This window comes from Theropithecus gelada, chromosome 3 (assembly GCF_003255815.1).
Source record: "Theropithecus gelada isolate Dixy chromosome 3, Tgel_1.0, whole genome shotgun sequence".
Lineage (NCBI taxonomy): Eukaryota > Metazoa > Chordata > Mammalia > Primates > Cercopithecidae > Theropithecus > Theropithecus gelada.
The window spans coordinates 182705505-182725242 of NC_037670.1; the positions used below are offsets into that span (position 1 = coordinate 182705505).

Here is a 19738-nt window from a genome sequence, read left to right on the forward strand (position 1 = left end):
TTTGACTCCCCCGGGCATCTCACACAAGTGGAATTACGCAGACGCTGTCCCTTTGTGTCTGGCTTGTTTCCTTCAGCATAAAGTCCTCAAGGTCCAGCACGTGGCAGCCGGAGCAGGAGTCCCATGTTTTTAAGGCATACAGGCATATAGGCCACATTCTGCTTATCCATTCATCAGCACACACAGACTTGGGCTGCTTCCACCTTGTAGCTATTGTAAAAAATGCTGCTAAGAATGTGGGTGTGCAAATATCTGCTCAAGTCCTGGCTTTCAATTCTTTCAGGTATGCACGCAGAAGTGGGATTTCTGGATCACATGGTAATTTTACGTTTAAGGTTTTGAGGAACTGTTTCCACAGCAGCTATACCATTTCACATTTCTACCAACAGCACACAAAGGTTCCAATTTCTCCACATCTCACCAACACCTGTTATTCTCTGGGTTTCTTTTGATAGTAGCCTTTCTAATAGGTGTTAGGTGGTATTTCATTATGGTCTAGATTTGCACTTTCCTGATGGTTAGTGATGGTCAGTATCTTTTCACATGCTTACTAGCCATTTGTATATCTTCCCTGGAGAAATGTCTATTCAAGTTCTTTCCACATTTTTGAATAGGGCTCTTTGGTTGTTCTGTTGTTGAATTTCAGGAGTTCTCTATATATCCTGGATGATGACTGCTTACTAGATTCATGACTATAGGGATGGCATTAAATCTGGGATTGCTTTAGGTAGTAGTAACATCTTAACAGATTAAGTTTTCTAATCCATTAGTTAAGATAGAATGTTTTTCTATTTATTTGTACCTTCTTTGATTTCTTTCAGCAATATTTTAGTTTTCAGTGTATAAGTCTTTCTCCTCCTTAGTTTATTCCTAAGTATTTTACTCTTTTTGATTCTATTATAAATGAAATTGCTTCCTTCATTTTCTTCTGGGATTGTTCATTGCTAGTGTATAAAAATGCAATTGATTTTAGTGTGTTCACTTTGTATCCTGCTACTGTGCTGAATTTATTTCTTAGTTCCAAGAGCTCTTTTTTTTTTTTTTTTTTGGGTGGGATCTTTAGGGTTTTCTACATATGAGATCATCTCAACTGTAAACAGAAAGATTAATTCCTTCCAGTGGGTGCAGTCACTCATGCCTGTGATCCCAGAGCTTTGGGAGGCCAAGGTGAGTGGATCGCTTGAGCTCAGGAGTTAGAGACTAGCCTGGGAAAGATGGTGAAACCTCATCTCTACAAAAAAATACAAAAATTAGCCACACATGGTGGCATGAACCTGCAGTCCCAGCTACACGGGAGGCTGAGGTGGGAGGACTGCTTGATTCTGGGAGGTCGAAGCTGCAGTGAGCCAAGACTGCGCCACTGCACTCCAGCCTGAGTGACAAGGCAAGAACCTGTCTCAAAACAAAAACAAAAACAAAACCAACAAACCAAATACACACACACACACACACACACACACACACACACACACACACACACAAAATGTCTTCCTTCCTTCCTTTATTTCTTTCTCTTGCCTACCTGCTCCAACTAGAACTCCCAATACTGTGTTGAAGAGAAGTAGTGAAAGAGGGCATCCTTGCAGTTGGTCCTGATTTTAAAGAAAAAGCTTTCAGTTTTTGACCACTGAGTAAAACCTTTTTTTTTTTTTTTGAGACGGAGTCTCGCTCTGTCGCCCAGGCTAGAGTGCAGTGGCGCGATCTCGGCTCACTGCGAGCTCCGCCTCCCAGGTTCACGCCATTCTCCTGCCTCAGCCTCCAGAGTAGCTGGGACTACAAGCGCCCACCACCACGCCTGGCTTATTTTTTGTATTTTTAGTAGAGACAGGGGTTCATCGTGTTAGCCAGGATAGTCTCGATCTCCTGACCTTGTGATTCGCCCGCCTCAGCCTCCCAAATTGCTGGGATTACAGGCGTGAGCCACCACACCCAGCCCACTGAATCTAATGTTAACTGTGGGGTTTTCTTATATGGTTCTTATTATGTTGAGTTAGTTTCCTTCTATTCCTAGTTCATTCAGTGTTTTTATCATGAAAGGGTATTGAATTTTGTTAAATGCTTTTTCTCCATCAACTGAGATAATCACATGATTTGGTTTTTTCCTTTTAATGTGGTGTATTACATCAACTAATTGTTGTATGCTGAATCATCTTTGCATTCTGGGAAAAAATCCCACTAGGTCATGGTGTAAAATCTTTTTAATATGCTGCTGAATTCAGTTTGCTAGTATTTTGTTAAGTGTTTTTTTTAATCAATGTTCATAAAGAATATTGGTCCGTAGTTTTCTTGTAGTGTCTTTAACTTCTTTTTATTTAACACATTTTATGAATGAAAATTATCGAGGCTATTAGAAACTGAGACCCAGAAGGTAAATAATATTTGGATGTCTAACAAAAACTCCAACCGACAGCAGGTAAGACGTGTGCTCTCTGTATCCTCCACCTTACAGGTGCAGCTAAGTGACATTACACGCCATTAACCATGACACAAATACAACAAATAAAAACTTACCTAATCTGAAGGTCCAAAATAATCTGCCTTTTGTCTACATTTTCAGTATATACCTTAACACCATTGATCCTGAGGGGCTGAAATAAGAAGTAGCTTATTTTAAAATACAGAGGTTAAAAAAAAAAATCAAACCTTGTAACACAGCATAGAGATAAAGAGAACAAGCTTTAAATTTCAGACTACAACAGGAATTAAAATTCTGCCTTCATAACAGAGTGCGGCTTGATTTTCGGCTGTTTAACCCCTGTTCCTCAGTTTCCTCACCTGTGATCTGCAGAAAAACAATGGCCTCTGTTTCATGAGATTACTGTGAAATTAGGCGACAAAATAAATGTCAAGACAGTAGTGTATGCCTTGCCCACGGCAGTTAATAAGCACTGGGCATGACTGCTGTTGTCAGCACATGTAACGATACATATGTGCTCTTTTCAAGCCTCTTACTCTTGTCTCTTCGCATCTAACTTGACCCTTTTCCAGTACTCCATCCTAGTACTACCATGTTTGAAACATAACTTCCTTTCATTTATTCTTTATGTCTCATAATTTTTCATTTCTTAAGACTTTCATGCCCAGGCGTGACAGCTCAGGTCTGTAATTCCAACACTTTGGGATACCAAGGCAGAGGATTGCTTGAAGCCAGGAGACTGAAACAAGCCTGGGCAATATGGTGAAACCCTATCTCTACAAAAAGTAAAAAAAAATAGCTAAGATGGGAACTCACGCCTGTGGTTCTAGCTTAGGAGGCTGAGATGGGGTGACTGCTTGAGAGCAGGAGTTTGAGGCTACAGTGAGCTATGATTGTGCCACTGCACTCCAGACTAGGCAACAGAGTGAACTCCCATCTCTTAAAAAAAACAAAACAAACAAAACGCTGGGCACGATGGCTCAAAGCTGTAATCCCAGCACTTCAGCAGGCTGAGGTGAAACAATCATTTGAGCCTAAGTGTTTGAGACCAGCCTTGGTGGAGACCCAGGCGTGGGGACACACACCTGTAGTCCCAGCTACTCAGGAGGTTGTGGTAGGGGGAATCCCTTGAGCCCGGGAGATTGAGGTTGCAGTGTGTGGTGATCACGCCACTGTACTCCAGCCTGGGTGACAGAGTGAGACCCTGTCTCAAAAATGAAAGAAGCACCTTACTTTTAGAGAACTACTGCTTACTCTGACAAGTTTGAGTGTATTAAAATCACACCTCTCACCTAGCTGTCGAACCAAACTCTAAGCCTTTACCTGAGAGTCTAGACACCTCCTATGCTCCCAAGTTCCCAGGCTTTTTCTTTATGGCACTAGCTAAGCCATGTATAGACTGCACTAAAAATATAATCACCACATTATGCTAATAAGTGAAAATGGTGCAGGCATGATGTACCTCAGATAACATACTCCCCAAATGACACTGAGATGAAGGGACCAACCCCACTCCAGATGACTGGGCATTACCTAAGGAAGGACAAACACCAGAAGGCAACACTGCCCAGCTGCCCGAGGTCTTGGTCAGCACACAGTCTGGCCAAGGGCCCTGCACAGGACTCCGCATGCCATTCTATCTGTCCCTTCATCAGAAAGCCTGGGTTTGCCACTTGTAAGACATTGGTACAGTAGGTGAAAATGCCAAAGTTATCTTTATTGAATCAGCACTCCTCTTAATACTCTTGCTATTCTCCAAGGACCTTCTTATTCAGCTGGTATCAGACTTAAAGTGTGTGTGATGGAACTCAAACATAATAAAATTATTCCTAAAATAAACCCAGGTGAGATTGGAATTTTAAATATCCACAAACATGAACATGCTGTAACTTAGGGCATAACAGGCTAAATGTGGCCCTTGGCCTGACTCTACAGCCCTGGAGCTAGGATGGTTTTCACTTGGCTAAAGGGCTGTGAAAGAAGGGAGGGAGAGACAGCAGAACAGTGTGCCACAGAGACTTAAGGTGGAGTCAGAGCTAAAACATGTACGACCTGGCCATGTACAGACAGAGCATGCAGCCCCTGCTTTACAAAGCATTTAACCTGTCACTGAGATTTTAACCTGCACTCACATGGCACTTTAACTTGTAATTGTGTTTTTCCCCATCTGCGGTTACCATTTTAGGTGTTGAAGGTAAAGCCAACACTGAAAATGTACTACAGGCGTCCTGCGTAGAGACACGGGCTCGTCCCGCAGGCGTCCTGCGTAGAGACACGGGCTCGTCCCGCAGGCGTCCTGCGTAGAGACACGGGATCGTCCCGCAGGCGTCCTGTGTAGCGACATGGGCTCTTGCACAGGATGGCCACGCCTCAGGCATGTCACAAGAAAAGCAGCAGCACATACAGGCAGGTGTCACATGTAAGGCTGCACAGGAGGCACTGCGTCTGGAGTAACTGCTTCTGAGACAGAGCATTCTCTGCACACAGAAAGTCAGCTCTGACGGAGAAAGGTGGCCAGCACCCTGGAGAGCATGGGGTGGACACGGGTGCCCACTAACAGGTGGCAAATACACAATGGCCATGCCAGACCCTCCTGCAGCCACATCTATCACAACCCTGAACCACACTGTGCGGGGATGTCTGTGTGCTTACTCTGCTGTGCGTGCACTAACGTGTACGGACTGTGTGTGTGTTTATAAGAACTCTCACGTTCTGAGTCTTCAGGCGTATAAATGTTACCTTGGACTGTTGCTACTTAAACACTAATTTAAAAATACAAAATAAAAAGAAAAACTTCCCATGATCAACTAAATGTACTCTTGAGGCTTTTACAAGAAGTGGTATTAGGAAGTAGAGGTTTCCTTTTTACATAATGTGACTCCGTTAACAAAATCCATCTTTCCTTCCACCTACGTAATGAATGGTGTACCTACCTTACCAGCATTAGAGTCATTAGTAGTTTTGTTTTTTAACATCCCGAGAGGGGTAAACACCTTAAACATGTCAATTACTGCACATTTAGCATGAATTCACATATCAAACTCTCTCACAGGAAAGACTACTTAAAACTAGCGCGAAAAGGGCGTGCTGACAGAAGAATGTGGAGCAGAAAGACACGTGAGGGGAAAAAAGTCAGTGTTAAAGAGAAGCCATGTGACGGAGGCTGACATGGCCAAGACAGCACCTCGGACAAGAAGGCAGCAGGACGGCCTCCCGGCAGATGGGAAGGGGCAGTGAGGGTTAGAGGGAAGCAGGATGGCCTCCCGGCAGAGATGGCAAAAGGCACCGTGGCAGGAGGCAGAGCCTGAGTGACAGAGACGGGAAGGGGCACGGCAGGTGAGAGGGCAGCAGGATGGCCTCCAGACAGAGATGGGCAAAGGCACCATGGCTGGAGGCAGAGCCTGAGTGACAGAGATGGGAAGGGGCAGTGAGGGCAAGAGGGCAGCAGGACGGCCTCCTGACAGACGGGAAAAGGCACCGAGGGCGAGAGGACAGCAGGACAGCCTCCTGACAGACAGGAAGGGGCACGGCAGGTGAGAGGGCAGCAGGACAGCCTCCTGACAGATGGGAAAAGGCCCCGCGGCTGGAGGCAGAGCCTGAGTGGGAAATGCAGGTACACCCGGTAGACCTTCTTGGTGAACAATTTTCCTCAGAACATAATTTGAAGCTGTCTGGTTTTTGAAATAGGGTCTCACTCTGTCACTCAGGCTGGAATGCAGTAGTGCGATCATGGCTCACCACAGTCTCAACCTCCTGGGGCTCAAGTGACCCTCCTGCCTCAGCCTCCCGTGTAGTCCGGACCACACACGTGCACCACCACACCCAGCTAACTTTGAAACTTTTTTGCAGAGACGGGGTCCCACTTCGTTGCCCAGGCTGATCTCTAGCTCAGGTCTCCCAAAGTGCTGGGATCACAAGCATGAGCCACTGGGCTCATCGAAGTTGTTTAAAAAACATACACCCAGCTAGTTGGGAGCCTGAGGCGGGAAGATCACTTGAGCCTAGGAGTCTGAGGCCAAGCAGGGCAACATAGTGAGGCCCCTGTCTGAAAAAAAAAAAAAAAGGAAAGAAAATGTGTTTTTTGGCTGGGTGCGGTGGCTCACGCCTGTAATCCCAGCACTTTGGGAGGCCGAGGTGGGTGGATCACGAGGTCAGGAGATCGAGACTGTCCTGCTAACATGGTGAAACCCCGTCTCTACTAAAAATACAAAAAATTAGCCGGGCGTGGTGGCGGGCGCCTGTAGTCCCAGCTACTCGGGAGGCTGAGGCAGGAGAATAGTGTGAACCTGGGAGGCAGAGACTGCAGTGAGCCAAGATAGTGCCACCGCACTCCAGCCTGGGCGACAGAGCGAGACACCATCTCAAGAGAAAACAAAAAAAAAGAAAATGTGTTTTTCATGTTTTCACAGCAGTCTGACTGTGTGCACATGTGAGGATACTTAAGAGAACACCACTGACCTGCTGGCCCACGTCGACCTTCGTGAAACTAAAGGTGCTGAGGTGGGTGTTTGCTCCCCGCACAGCTGGTTCTATAGTTTCTCGAAACAACTTCTCTATAAATTGGCAAATGAAAGGCCACATGTGTTTTACAGTCTGGAAAGGAAAAAGAACTCAGTGTAAACAAAATGCTATAAAGCATGACACACACGAGTGCTCGTGAGAAACTCTCGCAATGGACCAAACCTGGTTTTGAAAATAAAGAGGGGGGAGGATCTTCTTGTTATGCAAAATCAACATGATCTAAATTCTAAAAAGTTATTAGAAAAAGCAACTACTGATTACCTAATACGTTGCAGGAACTAGTCATTCTGGTTAAATATTCTGTTTAAGTATGTCAGCATGTTTAAAGATTTCTAAAAGTCCTGTGGTTTCAAATTGTTGCTGAAAACAACAGTAATATTTATAGCTCTTCAACTGCATAAATATTAACAAGCACCTACATTTTTAATGACAAATGAACTTCCAGCACTTTAAAGTGATCACTATCCACATCTGAGCTCACTGTGTAGCCCTAAAGATGCACGAAACACAGAGATAAAACAGAGCTAATTCAAGGTATACTGTTCTAAAAACATAACCTTTAAAAAAATGATTGCTGGCTGTGTGCAGGGGCTCACGCCTGTAATCCCAGCAATTTGGGAGGCTGAGGCAGGCGATCATCTGAGGTCGGGAGTTCGAGACCAGCCTGACCAATACGAAGAAACTCCATCTCCACTAAAAATACAAAATTAGCCGGGTGTGGTGGCGCACGCCTGTAATCCCAGCTACTCGGGAGGCCAAGGCAGGAGAATCACTTGAACCCGGGAGGTGGAGGTTGCGGTGAGCTGAGATCGTGCCACTGCGCTCCAGCCTGGGCAACAAGAGTGAAACTCCATCTCAAAAAAAAAAAAAAAAAAAAAAAAAAAGGATTGTTATTGATTATTCAGTTTCTTGTAAGTTATTTCTTTCTTTGTAATGTTTCTTAAAACTTATGATTATTATAAAATAGATTTGAGCCCTGGCTGTTCAGAAAAGAAGACACATGGCCAGAGATATAAATACGCACATGCCTATGCTTTTCTCAAGTCAAAGAGACAATTCTCACTCTCTGGAAAGAAAAGAAATGCATTTGTTATGACTGAGGTCTTTGGGGAGCAGAAGCCAACCCACTAAAGTCCAAACGAGCTCAAATGTTACCAACATGCAAATTCCCAAATATGGAAAGATGGTATCTCACCCTCCAATTCCACTGATAGACGGTATTTGGTATACTCTAATCTTACCTTATTTAGCCATTCTGCTCTTTCAGTGTCTGGAAAATGAACCTAGGAAGAAAATACACACATATGACTTATTAACTCCCAACAACTGTAAATAAAATGTCAAGCAGGCAATTTCATATTCCCATCATATGTCCTATGTTTGCATGACGCTTCTTTAAAACACTCTGCCCTAAAGCTTTGGAAACTGGTCTCCAAGGAGGGAAAGTGAAATGCATGGCACCCCAGCTCTTTACATTCTGAGAACATGATGAGCAGAAAATTTGAGTGTGGAAAATGCCGTCAGAGTCTTCCCTGCACCCCACTGTCCAGAGGAAATTCACTGGAATCTGAAACATCATAGATTATACAAAACTGACCTTTACCTTGTTTAAAAAAACATGCTTCTAACCTGTTAGCATATTATCATCATGTCCTAGAAATCTAGGCTGAGCCTCTACCCTGCCCAGGTCAGCCATGGTGGCGCAAACCTGCAAGTCCCAGGTTCTCGGGAGGCTGAGGTGGGAGGATCCCTTGAGCCCAGGAGCTTGTCTGCAATGTGCTACAATCATGCTTGTGATTAGTGCTGCACCCTAGTCTGGACAACATGAGACTCCACAAAATAAAGTAACAAAATATAAACTAAAATAAAATTCACTCTTTCCTTTTGCTTTTCTCTTTTGGCCCAAACCAGCCAAGAGACACTCTTCCTTACTTGGCTCCCCTCCGTACCATCTCCCACCTTCACCCAGATGGGGATCCCCCTTAAAATTCTGCAGGGAGGGCCTGGATACTGGAGAAGGGTTTGTACAGGAGAAAAGAAACCTATTTAGGGCCAGGTATGGTGGCTCATTCCTGTAATCCCAACATTTTAGGAGGCTGAGGCGGGTGGATTACTTAAAGCCAGGAGTTCAACACCAGCCTGGCCCACATGGGGAAACCCCGTCTCTACTAAAAATACAAAAATTTGAGCAGAGTGTGGCGGTACCCGCCTGTAATCCCAGCTACTTGGGAGGCTGAGACAGGAGAATCGCTTCAACCTGGGAGGTGGAGGTTGTAGCTAGTCGAGATCGTGCCACTGCACTCCAGCCTGGATGACAGAGGGAGAGTCTGTCTCAAAAAAAAAAAAAAAGAAAACCTATTTAAAAAAAAACGTGGACTGGGCGCGGTGGCTCACACTTGTAATTCCAATATAGTGGGAGACTGAGGCAGGAGGACTGCTTGAGGCCAGATGTTCAAGACAAGCCTAGGCAACATAGTGAGATTCTGTCTCTAAAAAAAATGGTGGTGCACACCTGTAGTCCCAGTCCCAGCTACTCAGAAGCTGAGACGGGAGGATCACTTCAGTCCCGAAGTTCCAGGTTGCAGTGAGCCATGACTGAACTACTGCTCTCCAGCCTGAGTGACAGAGTGAGACCCTCTCTCTGGATTGAAAAAAAAGAGAAAGAAAATATTTTCTCTGCCATTAGGGCTAAAATAAAACATCCTTGGCCAGGCGCGGTGGCTCACGCCTGCAATCCCAGCACTTTGGGAGGCTAAGGCGGGCGGATCACAAGGTCAAGAGATCAACACAGTGAAACCCCGTCTCTACTAAAAATACAAAAATTAGCCAGGCATGGTGGCGTGCGCCTGCAATCCCAGCTACTCAGGAGGCTGTGGTAGGAGAACCCGGGAGGCGGAGGTTGCAGTGAGCCGAGATCGTGCCACTGCACTCCAGCCTGGGACAGAGTGAGACTCCGTCTCAAAAAAAAAAAAAAAAAAAAAAAAAAAAAAAATTAAGAGGCCATATAGTTTTAAAAATATCGTACACACATGCATGTGTATAGAAACATGTTCTAATGTAAGTTACACATGCTAATAAGTGCATAGAAAAGAGGTCTGCAAGAATATGTACGAAACTAGCAATGAGGAAACTCAGCTCTTACATTTCCCTCTGTATTTCTATACTTTTGAAATCCTTATAAGCATGAACTAATTCTGTAATTTAGGATTAAAATTAAGAAAATGTTTCTAATACAGGAGTACTATTCTTATATAACAAATGACCAAAATTATGTGAAAGTGCAATTTTCATTAATTAAACCATATTTTAATGATATTAGATGAAAACGATACTTGGAAACAGGATTATCTTACACCAAGTAATCTACTCCAAATTTGATTTGTAAAGAAAAATTTTTTGGAACATCAAGTTTTAAAGATAAATATCATAAAATGACTCCTGTAAAAAATGTTCCAAAATGAAAACATTCTTCCTTCTCTAACATTAGATTTCTCTAAGTTTACTGGTACTTCTCAAATTTCGTCTGACAGTATGCTAGTAAAGTCCTACTCATCCTGTCATCCTTAACGCCTGAGCAACACCTTAAAGCTAAACATACCAGTACCAGAATCACCTACAGAATTATACTTATGTAATAATAATAAAGCTTCTCTACTCAGTCATATATCACAGCAAAAATAAGGTGAGTTCTGCTTTTATTAGTCACTGGGCTGTATTTAATCTCCTGCACATGTGTTGACTGTTCTGTTGAAGAATCTATTTATCAAGCACTTCCTCCACATCCAGCGGGAATGAGACCTGCTGCTGTCCTTGGAGGCTTGTCGCTGGAGGAGGGGCTGGTGTGGGAGGCGTGGCCGCCAGCCAGGGAGGGAGAACAGTGCCGGCACAGGAAGGAGAGTCCGCTGCTGCCTGGAAGGGTCCATGGAAGATTCAGGTGCTGTGGCTCACGCCTGTAATCCCAGCACTTTGGGAGGCCAAGGCGGACGGATCACGAGGTCAGGAGTTCGCGACCAACCTGGCCAGGATGGAGAAACTCAGTCTCTACTAAAAATACAAAAAAATTAGCCAGGCGTGGTGGTGCACACCTGTAGTCCCAGCTACCCAGAAGGCTGAGGCAGAATTGCTTGAACCCAGCAGGTGGAGGTTGCAGTGAGCTGAGATTGCGCCACTGCACTCCAGCCTGGGACTCTGTCACAAAAAAAAAAAAAAAAAAAAAAAAAAAAAAACACCAAACAAAAAAGAAAGAAAGAAACTAGCCGTATATGAGCTGGGGTTGGCCAGGTGTGAAATAACAAGAAATACATATATTTGGTCTCTGCCCCTAGTACTTAACATAGAACTCCTAAAACCCCTTGTAGGTGGGAGTGCTAGGAGAATCTTTTGTTCTAGTATTTGGTCTCTCATCCCTGATTCCCCACACAAAGGTACTAAATCTCTTGAATTTCTTGGGTGGTAGGAGCAGCTTTTGTTCTAATGAGGTGTCTCTTGGTGGGCTCCTGGACAGCCTCAGGATGGACAGGAGCATGGGATCAGCACCCACGCCTGCAGTGAGGCAGTGATGGACAGGAGAATGGGTGAAGCCGGCACCCACGCCTGCAGTGAGGCAGTGATGGACAGGAGCATGGAAGGAGGCGGCACCCACGCCTGCAGTGAGGCACTGATGGGCAGGAGAGTGGGAGGCGGTGGCACCCATGCCTGCAGTGAGGCAGTGACGGACAGAAGGATGGGAGGAGGCGGCACCCACGCCTGCAGTGAGGCACTGATGGGCAGGAGCGTGAGAGGAGGCGGCACCCACGCCTGCAGTGAGGCAGTGATGGGCAGGAGCGTGGGAGGAGGCGGTACCCACGCCTGCAGTGAAGCAGTGATGGACAGGAGCACAGGTGGAGCCGGTACCCACGCCTGCGGTGAGGCAGTGACGGACAGGAGTGTCGGAGGAGTCGGCACCCACATCTGCAGTGAGGCACTGATGGGCAGGAGAGTGGGAGGAGGTGGCACCCACGCCTGCAGTGAGGCAGTGACGGGCAGGAGCATGGGAAGACGCGGCACCCATGTCTGCAGTGAGGCAGTGACAGGCAGGAGCATAGGAGGAGGCGGCACCCACGCCTGCAGTGAGGCAGTGATGGGCAGGAGCACGGAGGAGGCGGCACCCACGCCTGCAGTGAGGCAGAGTTGCAGGAGGAGCATAGGAGGAACTGCCGGTAGTGCCCCATTCTGTTCTGGAATGAATAGAGAAACCCTCTTCCCAAATAAGGTTTGAATACAAGTGAACTGGCTTGTATTAGAATTAACTGGCTTGTGTTAGAATTTGCACAATCAAGCCGTCTCTTAGTAGTGGTATCCCAAGACATTCAATAGTTCTGAGGTTTTCATTTATGAGTGATTATTCCAATGTGCCAAAGAAAATGAGAAAGAGAATATATCAAATTTGAACAAAGTAAATCTGTTACCAAGTTTTAAAATCTGTTCACTAAGTCAAACTCTGCTTCTCACTAATACATATTCATAAACATTTGCTTATGTTGCATAAAACAGAATCTAAAGTAGCAAAAACATCACAGAGAAAGACTGGGACACACAGGGATCAGAGAAAACACAGTCCTCAGTCACATAGGAACACATATTCAGTTTTAAATCTTATCTTTCAGCTTAAAAAAAAAAGACTCAGATCTCTTTTAAGTTCTAATTATAAAACAAATTTCTATATTTATATTATCTCCATGAACTAGAAATAATCATTGTACGATTATTCAAGTTTCTATTATATTTGAGTTGACACCCTGCAAACATCTTTTTTTTTTTTTTTTTTGAGACGGAGTCTCGCTCTGTCGCCCAGGCTGGAGTGCAGTGGCTGGATCTCAGCTCACTGCAAGCTCCGCCTCCCGGGTTCACGCCATTCTCCTGCCTCAGCCTCCCGAGTAGCTGGGACTACAGGCGCCCGCCACCTCGCCCGGCTAGTTTTTTGTATTTTTAGTAGAGACGGGGTTTCACCGTGTCAGCCAGGATGGTCTCGATCTCCTGACCTCGTGATCCGCCCGTCTCGGCCTCCCAAAGTGCTGGGATTACAGGCTTGAGCCACCGCGCCCGGCCGCAAACATCTCTTTAATGTTACCTTTTAAAAGAACAAAGGCATATTTTAGATTCTAATATGCTGCTGCTATTACCAAAGTTGCTTTGTTTAGAAAAATTAAGCCAAATATACAAAGAGCATTTAACTGTGCTCCAGGAACTCTACATACAATATTTTGTTTAATCCTCACCAGAACCTCTGAACAATTAGTGGCTCCATCTAACAGACAACAGAATGCCTCGGGGGAACAGGCAGAATAAAGAGATCCAGACCCAAAGGACTCCAGAGGCCTTCCTGTCACGCCACGCTGGAGTATACAGGATGGAATTGACATAAACGGTCAAAATGTTCTTGCCAATTAAATCATATTCCTCCCATTTCCAAACATAAAAAAATGGAAAGCTAACGTTTAAAACAAAAATTTAATAAAAGGAATGTCTTCCTTCAAACAACATTCTCCTTGAAGACCAGTATTAACAATCAGAACTTGCATAGGATTTTATTGTTCATAAATTCCACGTCCTATGCACGATATAAGCATTTTTGTGTTTTTTTTTTTTGAGATGGAGTCTAACTCTGTCACTCAGGCTGGAGTGCAGCGGCACGATCTCAGCTCACTACAACCTCCGCCTCCCAGGTTGAAGCAATTATCCTGCCTAGGCCTCTGGAGTAGCTGGGACTACAGGTGCCCGCCACCACAAGTGGCTAATTTTTGTAGTTTTAGTACAGACGGGGTTTTGCCATGTTGGCCATGGTGGTCTCAAACTCCTGGCCTCAAGTGATCCATCTGCCTCGGGCTCTAAAAGTGCTGGGATTACAGGCATGAGCAATCTACCGCACCAGGCTGATACAAGCATTTTTAATTACCAAAAAAAAGTACAGCAGGCACTTGACAAGGAATGTAGAGGCCATTAGCATTGGCCGGGCACGGTAGCTCGCACCTGTAATCCCAGCACTTTGGGAGGCCGAGGAGGGGGGATCACGAGGTCAGGAGATCGAGACCATCCTGGCTAACATGGTGAAACCCCATCTCTACTAAAAATACAAAAAATTAGCCGGGCGTGGTGGCAGGCGCCTGTAGTCCCAGTTACTCAGGAGGCTGAGGCAGGAGAATGGCATGAACCCAGGAGGCGGAGCTTGAAGTGAGCTGAGATTGCCCCACTGCACTCCAGCCTAGGCGACAGAGTGAGACTTCATCTTAAAAAAAAAAAAAAAAATTCCATTAGCATTAGTAACACTGAAACATGCAGTAACAATTCTGCTGACTCATTCCTTTTTAAAAATAAAAACCTAGAATAAGTTTAGACAGGTAATGTCTCAGAAAATATTAAGAAAGATGCTATACCTGAGGCATTGCTGATTTAATACCTTTAAGGAAAATTTTAAAGATAAATGGATAAAATGATTCTGTTAGAAACAAAATGCCACTAAACATGAAATCATGAACTTGCCAATCAAGTTCATTTATTCAAGATTCTTCCTCATTCCAAGAAGGATTTGAGCTTTGCTCAATGCTGCGTAACGCTTTAGGCACTATTTTAAAAAGGAAAAAACAAAATACACAAAATTCTTACTGGAAGCAATGGCTGCTTGCAGGGAAGAATTCTTTCCCTCTCTTAGACCACAACTAAAGGGGAAGGAAGAAGGAATGTGAGTCACTGGCACAGCAATCGAGAGTGTGCCCAGGAGCAGGCCCCACCAGCACAGGTGGGGCCCAACCCCGCCGTGCCTCAGAAGGCACCTAAGTGACAGGGTCACCCGTTCATTGGCCATCTGAAAACACCAACCTTCCTACACCATGTGGCTAGTTCTACGTTAAGCCTATGAAATGAAAAAAATCTAAGCAAGTAGCTTTGTTTCCTTGTCTAAAATCAACACAATCTCAAAAATGGAACAGATAAGGCAAAAAGGACAGGAGAACCACGGTTCTACAAGAACATGAGACGCCTCTTCCTTATTAGTTACATCACAAGAGTAATCAGAACCTGGTTTCTAGAAGCGTTTAGGCAAGCAACACACCTTTACTTAGAAGCACTCAGCATAGTACAGGTTTACCTAAGCAGATGTGGCCTGCATTCAAATAATTCGGTCTGGGGAAATACTAAAAACGTTAAATATTTAAAATGTTTTATATTGTTCTCTCTGCATATGAATTAAAGTCAGCGCAAATGGTCAGAAAGACATGTAGAAAATTAAAACTGCCCAGAAAATTTTGGTTCACACTCAGCACAACCAAAGGGAGTCCAAGGTTCTAATACACACAGAGGTGGGGCCCATGAGAACCCAAGGCCCCATTCAGTGATTTCCAAGAAGACTGGTGCCCTGTAGTGGAGGGAAGAGAAGCACTTCTGTGGGGCCTGGGGAAAAGTAACTCAGAACCACGTCTTCATAGCATCAGATTATCATGAGAAAAAGTATTAGGGACAATATTCCTGACAGTGGACGAGACTTCCAGGCACACGGTGTTTACATGTTTAGAACTGTAAGGCACGAGGATCTGATGGAGCACTTGTTACCTCTCCACACCAGTGGGGATCTCTGCTCGTCCCCACAGCTGGGCTGCTGAACTTAGCAGGAGAGTGACTTAAATATAATTTGGTACCAACACAAATTTGTGCCTTCTGATCTTTGTATAATCAAATATCTACTCATCTCCCAAACTATCTGTCCCTCCTCAAGATCCTCAAATCCTACGTGCCCATCTCCCGTCTTCTCTAGAGACTTTGGTCAGTATTCATGGAATCGGAAAAAGCAGGTCAGAAATCTTAATAATTAAATGGTATTTTTTTCAAAGATACTAGGATGCTTTATCCAAATAGTTGCTTCTACAAAGAAAGTATTCACGGTTAAAAAGGTAGAGAGGAATCTAAAACATCTGTCAACCCTGTAATAAACTGTCACAGTATGGTCAAATTACTACTTCGAATAGTAAAAGGAAATTGCACAAGATAACCATTTTTATCTATTTCTAGTCTACATAAAAAGCAGGCAATCAATTAATTCACACAGTAAATAAAGCAATTGATCTTTTCCAAAATCCACAAGATTGTAATTTTCTCTGTGGTTTACAGGCTTCGATTACTGCAACAGAGTAACTGGATACCCCAACGCTTTGGTGCAATGACAGTGCTTAAAAATCCATCTGTTTAAGGTCATTTCTTAACAGAAAGCACTTTCAAAATTCTCCCCAGGTGCTTTGTACATTAATGAGAAATTTCACTAGGAAATCCGGAAAGACACTAACGTCCCTGAAGTTTTTAACTGAGACCACACGTAGTGATCACAGTCACTCCTTGACTTTCTCACCACAAATCCAATGGTGTTGTCTACCAGAGCTATGGCAAATTGCTGCTTTCTTATGTCACCTAAACTCTTAACAGTTTAAAGTAAGGACTCTTGCCGCGACAGGGATGATGGCTGAGCCTCAGCTGTGACCACCATGGGCCCCAGGGGCACAAGGCTCTTCTGGGCTGAAGGTGGACGGTGGTAGCCGAGTCGGCGCTGATGCACACTGCGTAGGAGGCACTGGCCTAGAGAGGGCTTCCTCACTATTTCTTCATTATACAAGTGACCATTATCTATTTTGGTAGATCAGAAAACAAAGTAAAAGAAAAGTTTAAAAACTAGGTTCATCCGAGCATACCTTTCGTAACAAAGCTGTCTAAATCACTTGAAATCCAAGTCTTAGTTTTGATTCATAAGAGAACGTACCCTGAATTTCATATGTTACATCTGACATATACTCTTCCTGTATCCATTTATTTTTTAAAGGGGTTAAGCCCCCTTTTAGTGCATGCGTGAAATTATAGGAGAATTTAAGCCAGGACTAATATTCAATGGCAGAGTTAAAATAGGGACGCCTCACAGTTTCTACTCAGGAGAACAACAGGGTATCCCTTCATGGAAACACTAATATCAACAGACTTATTTACACATAAACACATGGCCATGAAGAGTATTTTTCAAATATTTGAACCATGTTCTCACAAAATTCTAAAGTCCTTTAGACATTTTCCTGTTTCCGCTAAAAGAAAGAAAAGTCACATAATTATTTGATAATCGTGATTTACGCTGAAGTCCCGGCATGAGTCACATGAACATAACAAATTAAAACGAGTCCAAGGGTAGGAAGTCTGTCTTCTCATCTCCTTCACTAAAACACCGAAGACAATCTGGTTGTTTTTATTTTAAATTTAAATCAAATGAATATTAATTCAAATATACACGCTTATGTTTTAACTGGAATGGATTAAAAGATAGATGGGCAATTGTAGTACTGAATTAATTGCACATATTCTGTATACTATTTAAATGAATCCAGCTTTGTGTGACTATATATATAGTATATACAGTTTATTCTAATATATATGAGAAACTATATGAGATTGGAAAAACAGGGTTATTTGAAACCCTGTCTCTATTAAAAATACAAAAAAATTAGCCGGGCGTGGTGGTGGGCACCTGCAGTCCTAGCTACTCAGGAGGCTGAGGCAGGAGAATGGCGCGAACCCGGAAGGCAGAGTTTGCAGTGAGCCAAGATTGCGCCACTGCACTCCAGCCTGGGCGACAGAGTGAGACTTCGTCTCAAAACAAAACAAAACAAAAAAGATTTACAGAAGTGACTGGAATACTAAAAATCTATCTACATGGATTAAGAAGTAAGATCGGATTTAAAATGGATCTGTGAATTTTACGTTTTCAAGAAATAAGTTTATATATCTCCTAGGAGCTTAACTTTATTCTCATGCAGATAGTAACTATCGCGACTTATGAGGAGGAGGTCGGAAATGTACCACCCTAAAACTTACTGTTTCCTTTTTAATTATTTGTTTGTACACAATGAAGAAACAGTAAATAATCAGACATGTGAAAACACTAGTACTTTTTTCCTGAATATGATCATTACCTTCACTGGATGTTTGATACCAAGGTTCCAGAACATCTTTCCCAATTACAGCCTGTGTGCCTCACTGCTGCTGGATGTTACACATTCCCCATAAAGGGTCAGACAGGAGATATCTGGGGCACTTGTGGGCCGTGAGGTCTCTGTCACAACCACTCAACCACAGTTGGCGTACGAACTAATGAGCATGGCTGTGTTCCAACAGAACTTTAATATGGTCACTGAAATTTGAATTTCATAACATTTTCACCTGCCACTTTCTTCCAGCCATTAAAAAATGTAAAAGCTGTTCACTGGCCACAAAAACAAACAGGAGGCCAGGCCATGAGCTGAGGCTTGCTGCCCACTGAGCAGGATGCGCACACCCGCAAAAGGATGGCGCCACAGGATGGGGCCGTCCAGCCTCTCTCCAGAGAGCAGACCCCACAGCTCCAGGCGCAGAAAAATGTCTGCCACACATTCCTTTTTTATTACAAATACCCCAAATCTTAAAACTGGGGTAAAGAGTTTGAAAACTGAACCCACTGACCTCCAATTTGTTACCTACTACAGAAATCCCCTACTTATTGGCAGTTCCACGTTCTGTGATTTCCATTACCTGTAGTCAACCAAGGTCAGAAAATATTAAATGGAAACTTCCAGAAACAGTCAGTTTTAAACTGCATGCTGTTCTGAGTAGGGTGATGAAATCTCACTCCGTCCCGCTCGAGACACGAGCCCCGCTCTGTCCGACACGCCCTGAGCATGCTCCTGCCCACTCACCTGTGCCGTCTGGATCATCACCTCAGGTGTCGTGGGATCACCGTGCTCGTGTCAAGTCACCTTTACTTTACTCAATAATGGCCCAAAACACACCAATAGTGATGTTGGTCATTCGGATATGCCAAAGAGAAGCCATAAAGTGCTTCCTTTAAGTGAAAAGCTGAAAGTTCTCGACTTATTAAGCAAAGTATCATACCCTGAGGTTGCTAAGGTGTAAGAACACATCTTCCATCTGTGAAACTGAAGAAGGAAAATAATTTCATGCTAGTTTTGCTGCCACATGTCAAACCTTAAGATGGAAAAGGCATTAAATTTGTGGCTGGGACCTGGCACGGGGGTTCACACCTGTAATCCCAGCACTGTGCCTATAATCCCAGCACTTTGGGAGGTTGAGGCCAGCAGATCACTTGAGGTCAGGAGTTCAAGACCAGGCTGGCCAACATGCGAAATCCCACCTCTACTTAAAAAAAAAAAAAAAAAAATCTGGTGTGGTGGTGGGCGCCTGTAGTCCCAGCTATTTGGGAGGGGCTGAGCCACGAGAATTGCTTGATCTGGGAGGTGGAGGTTGCAATGAGCTGAGACTGCGCCATTACACTCCAGCCTGGGTGACAGGGAAAGAGTCTATCTCAAAAACAAAACAAAACAAAAAACAAAACAAAACCAAAAAAATAAATAAGCAAATAAGTTTGTGGGTAGAAGACAAAACAGTTGTTCTGATTGACAGCCAACTGGGTTTGGCACTATCCTGTTTCACTGGGGGTCTTGGAAAATATCCCCCACAGATAAGAGGGGGCTACTGTAGTAAACTTTGGATCACATTAAACCAACTAAAAAATGGGCAAAAGTGGCTGGGCGTGGTGGCTCATGCCTGTAATCCCAGCACTTTGGGAGGCCAAGGCGGGTGGATCACGACATCAAGAGATCGAGATCATCCTGGCCAACATGGTGAAACCCTGTCTCTACTAAAAATACAAAAAGCTGGGCATGGTGGTGGGTGCCTGTAGTCCCAGCGACTCAGGAGGCTGAGGCAGGAGAATCACATGAACCCAGGAGGCGAAGGTTGCAGTGA

The 19738-nt window shown here is 44.2% G+C and overlaps 1 protein-coding gene across 2 annotated transcripts in view; it reads right to left on the bottom strand.

Annotated features, from left to right (window-relative positions):
* The window catches only part of ESYT2 (extended synaptotagmin 2), a 100183-nt gene that overhangs the window by 60988 nt on the left and 19457 nt on the right, over window positions 1–19738 (bottom strand). For both annotated transcript variants that reach the window (XM_025378900.1, XM_025378901.1), the window contains exons 2-4: window positions 8179–8220; window positions 6875–7009; window positions 2512–2588 (exon numbers count right to left, since the gene is read on the bottom strand). In XM_025378900.1, the coding sequence (XP_025234685.1) occupies window positions 2512–2588; window positions 6875–7009; window positions 8179–8220 (254 nt within the window). The remainder of the gene's footprint in view (window positions 1–2511; window positions 2589–6874; window positions 7010–8178; window positions 8221–19738) is intronic.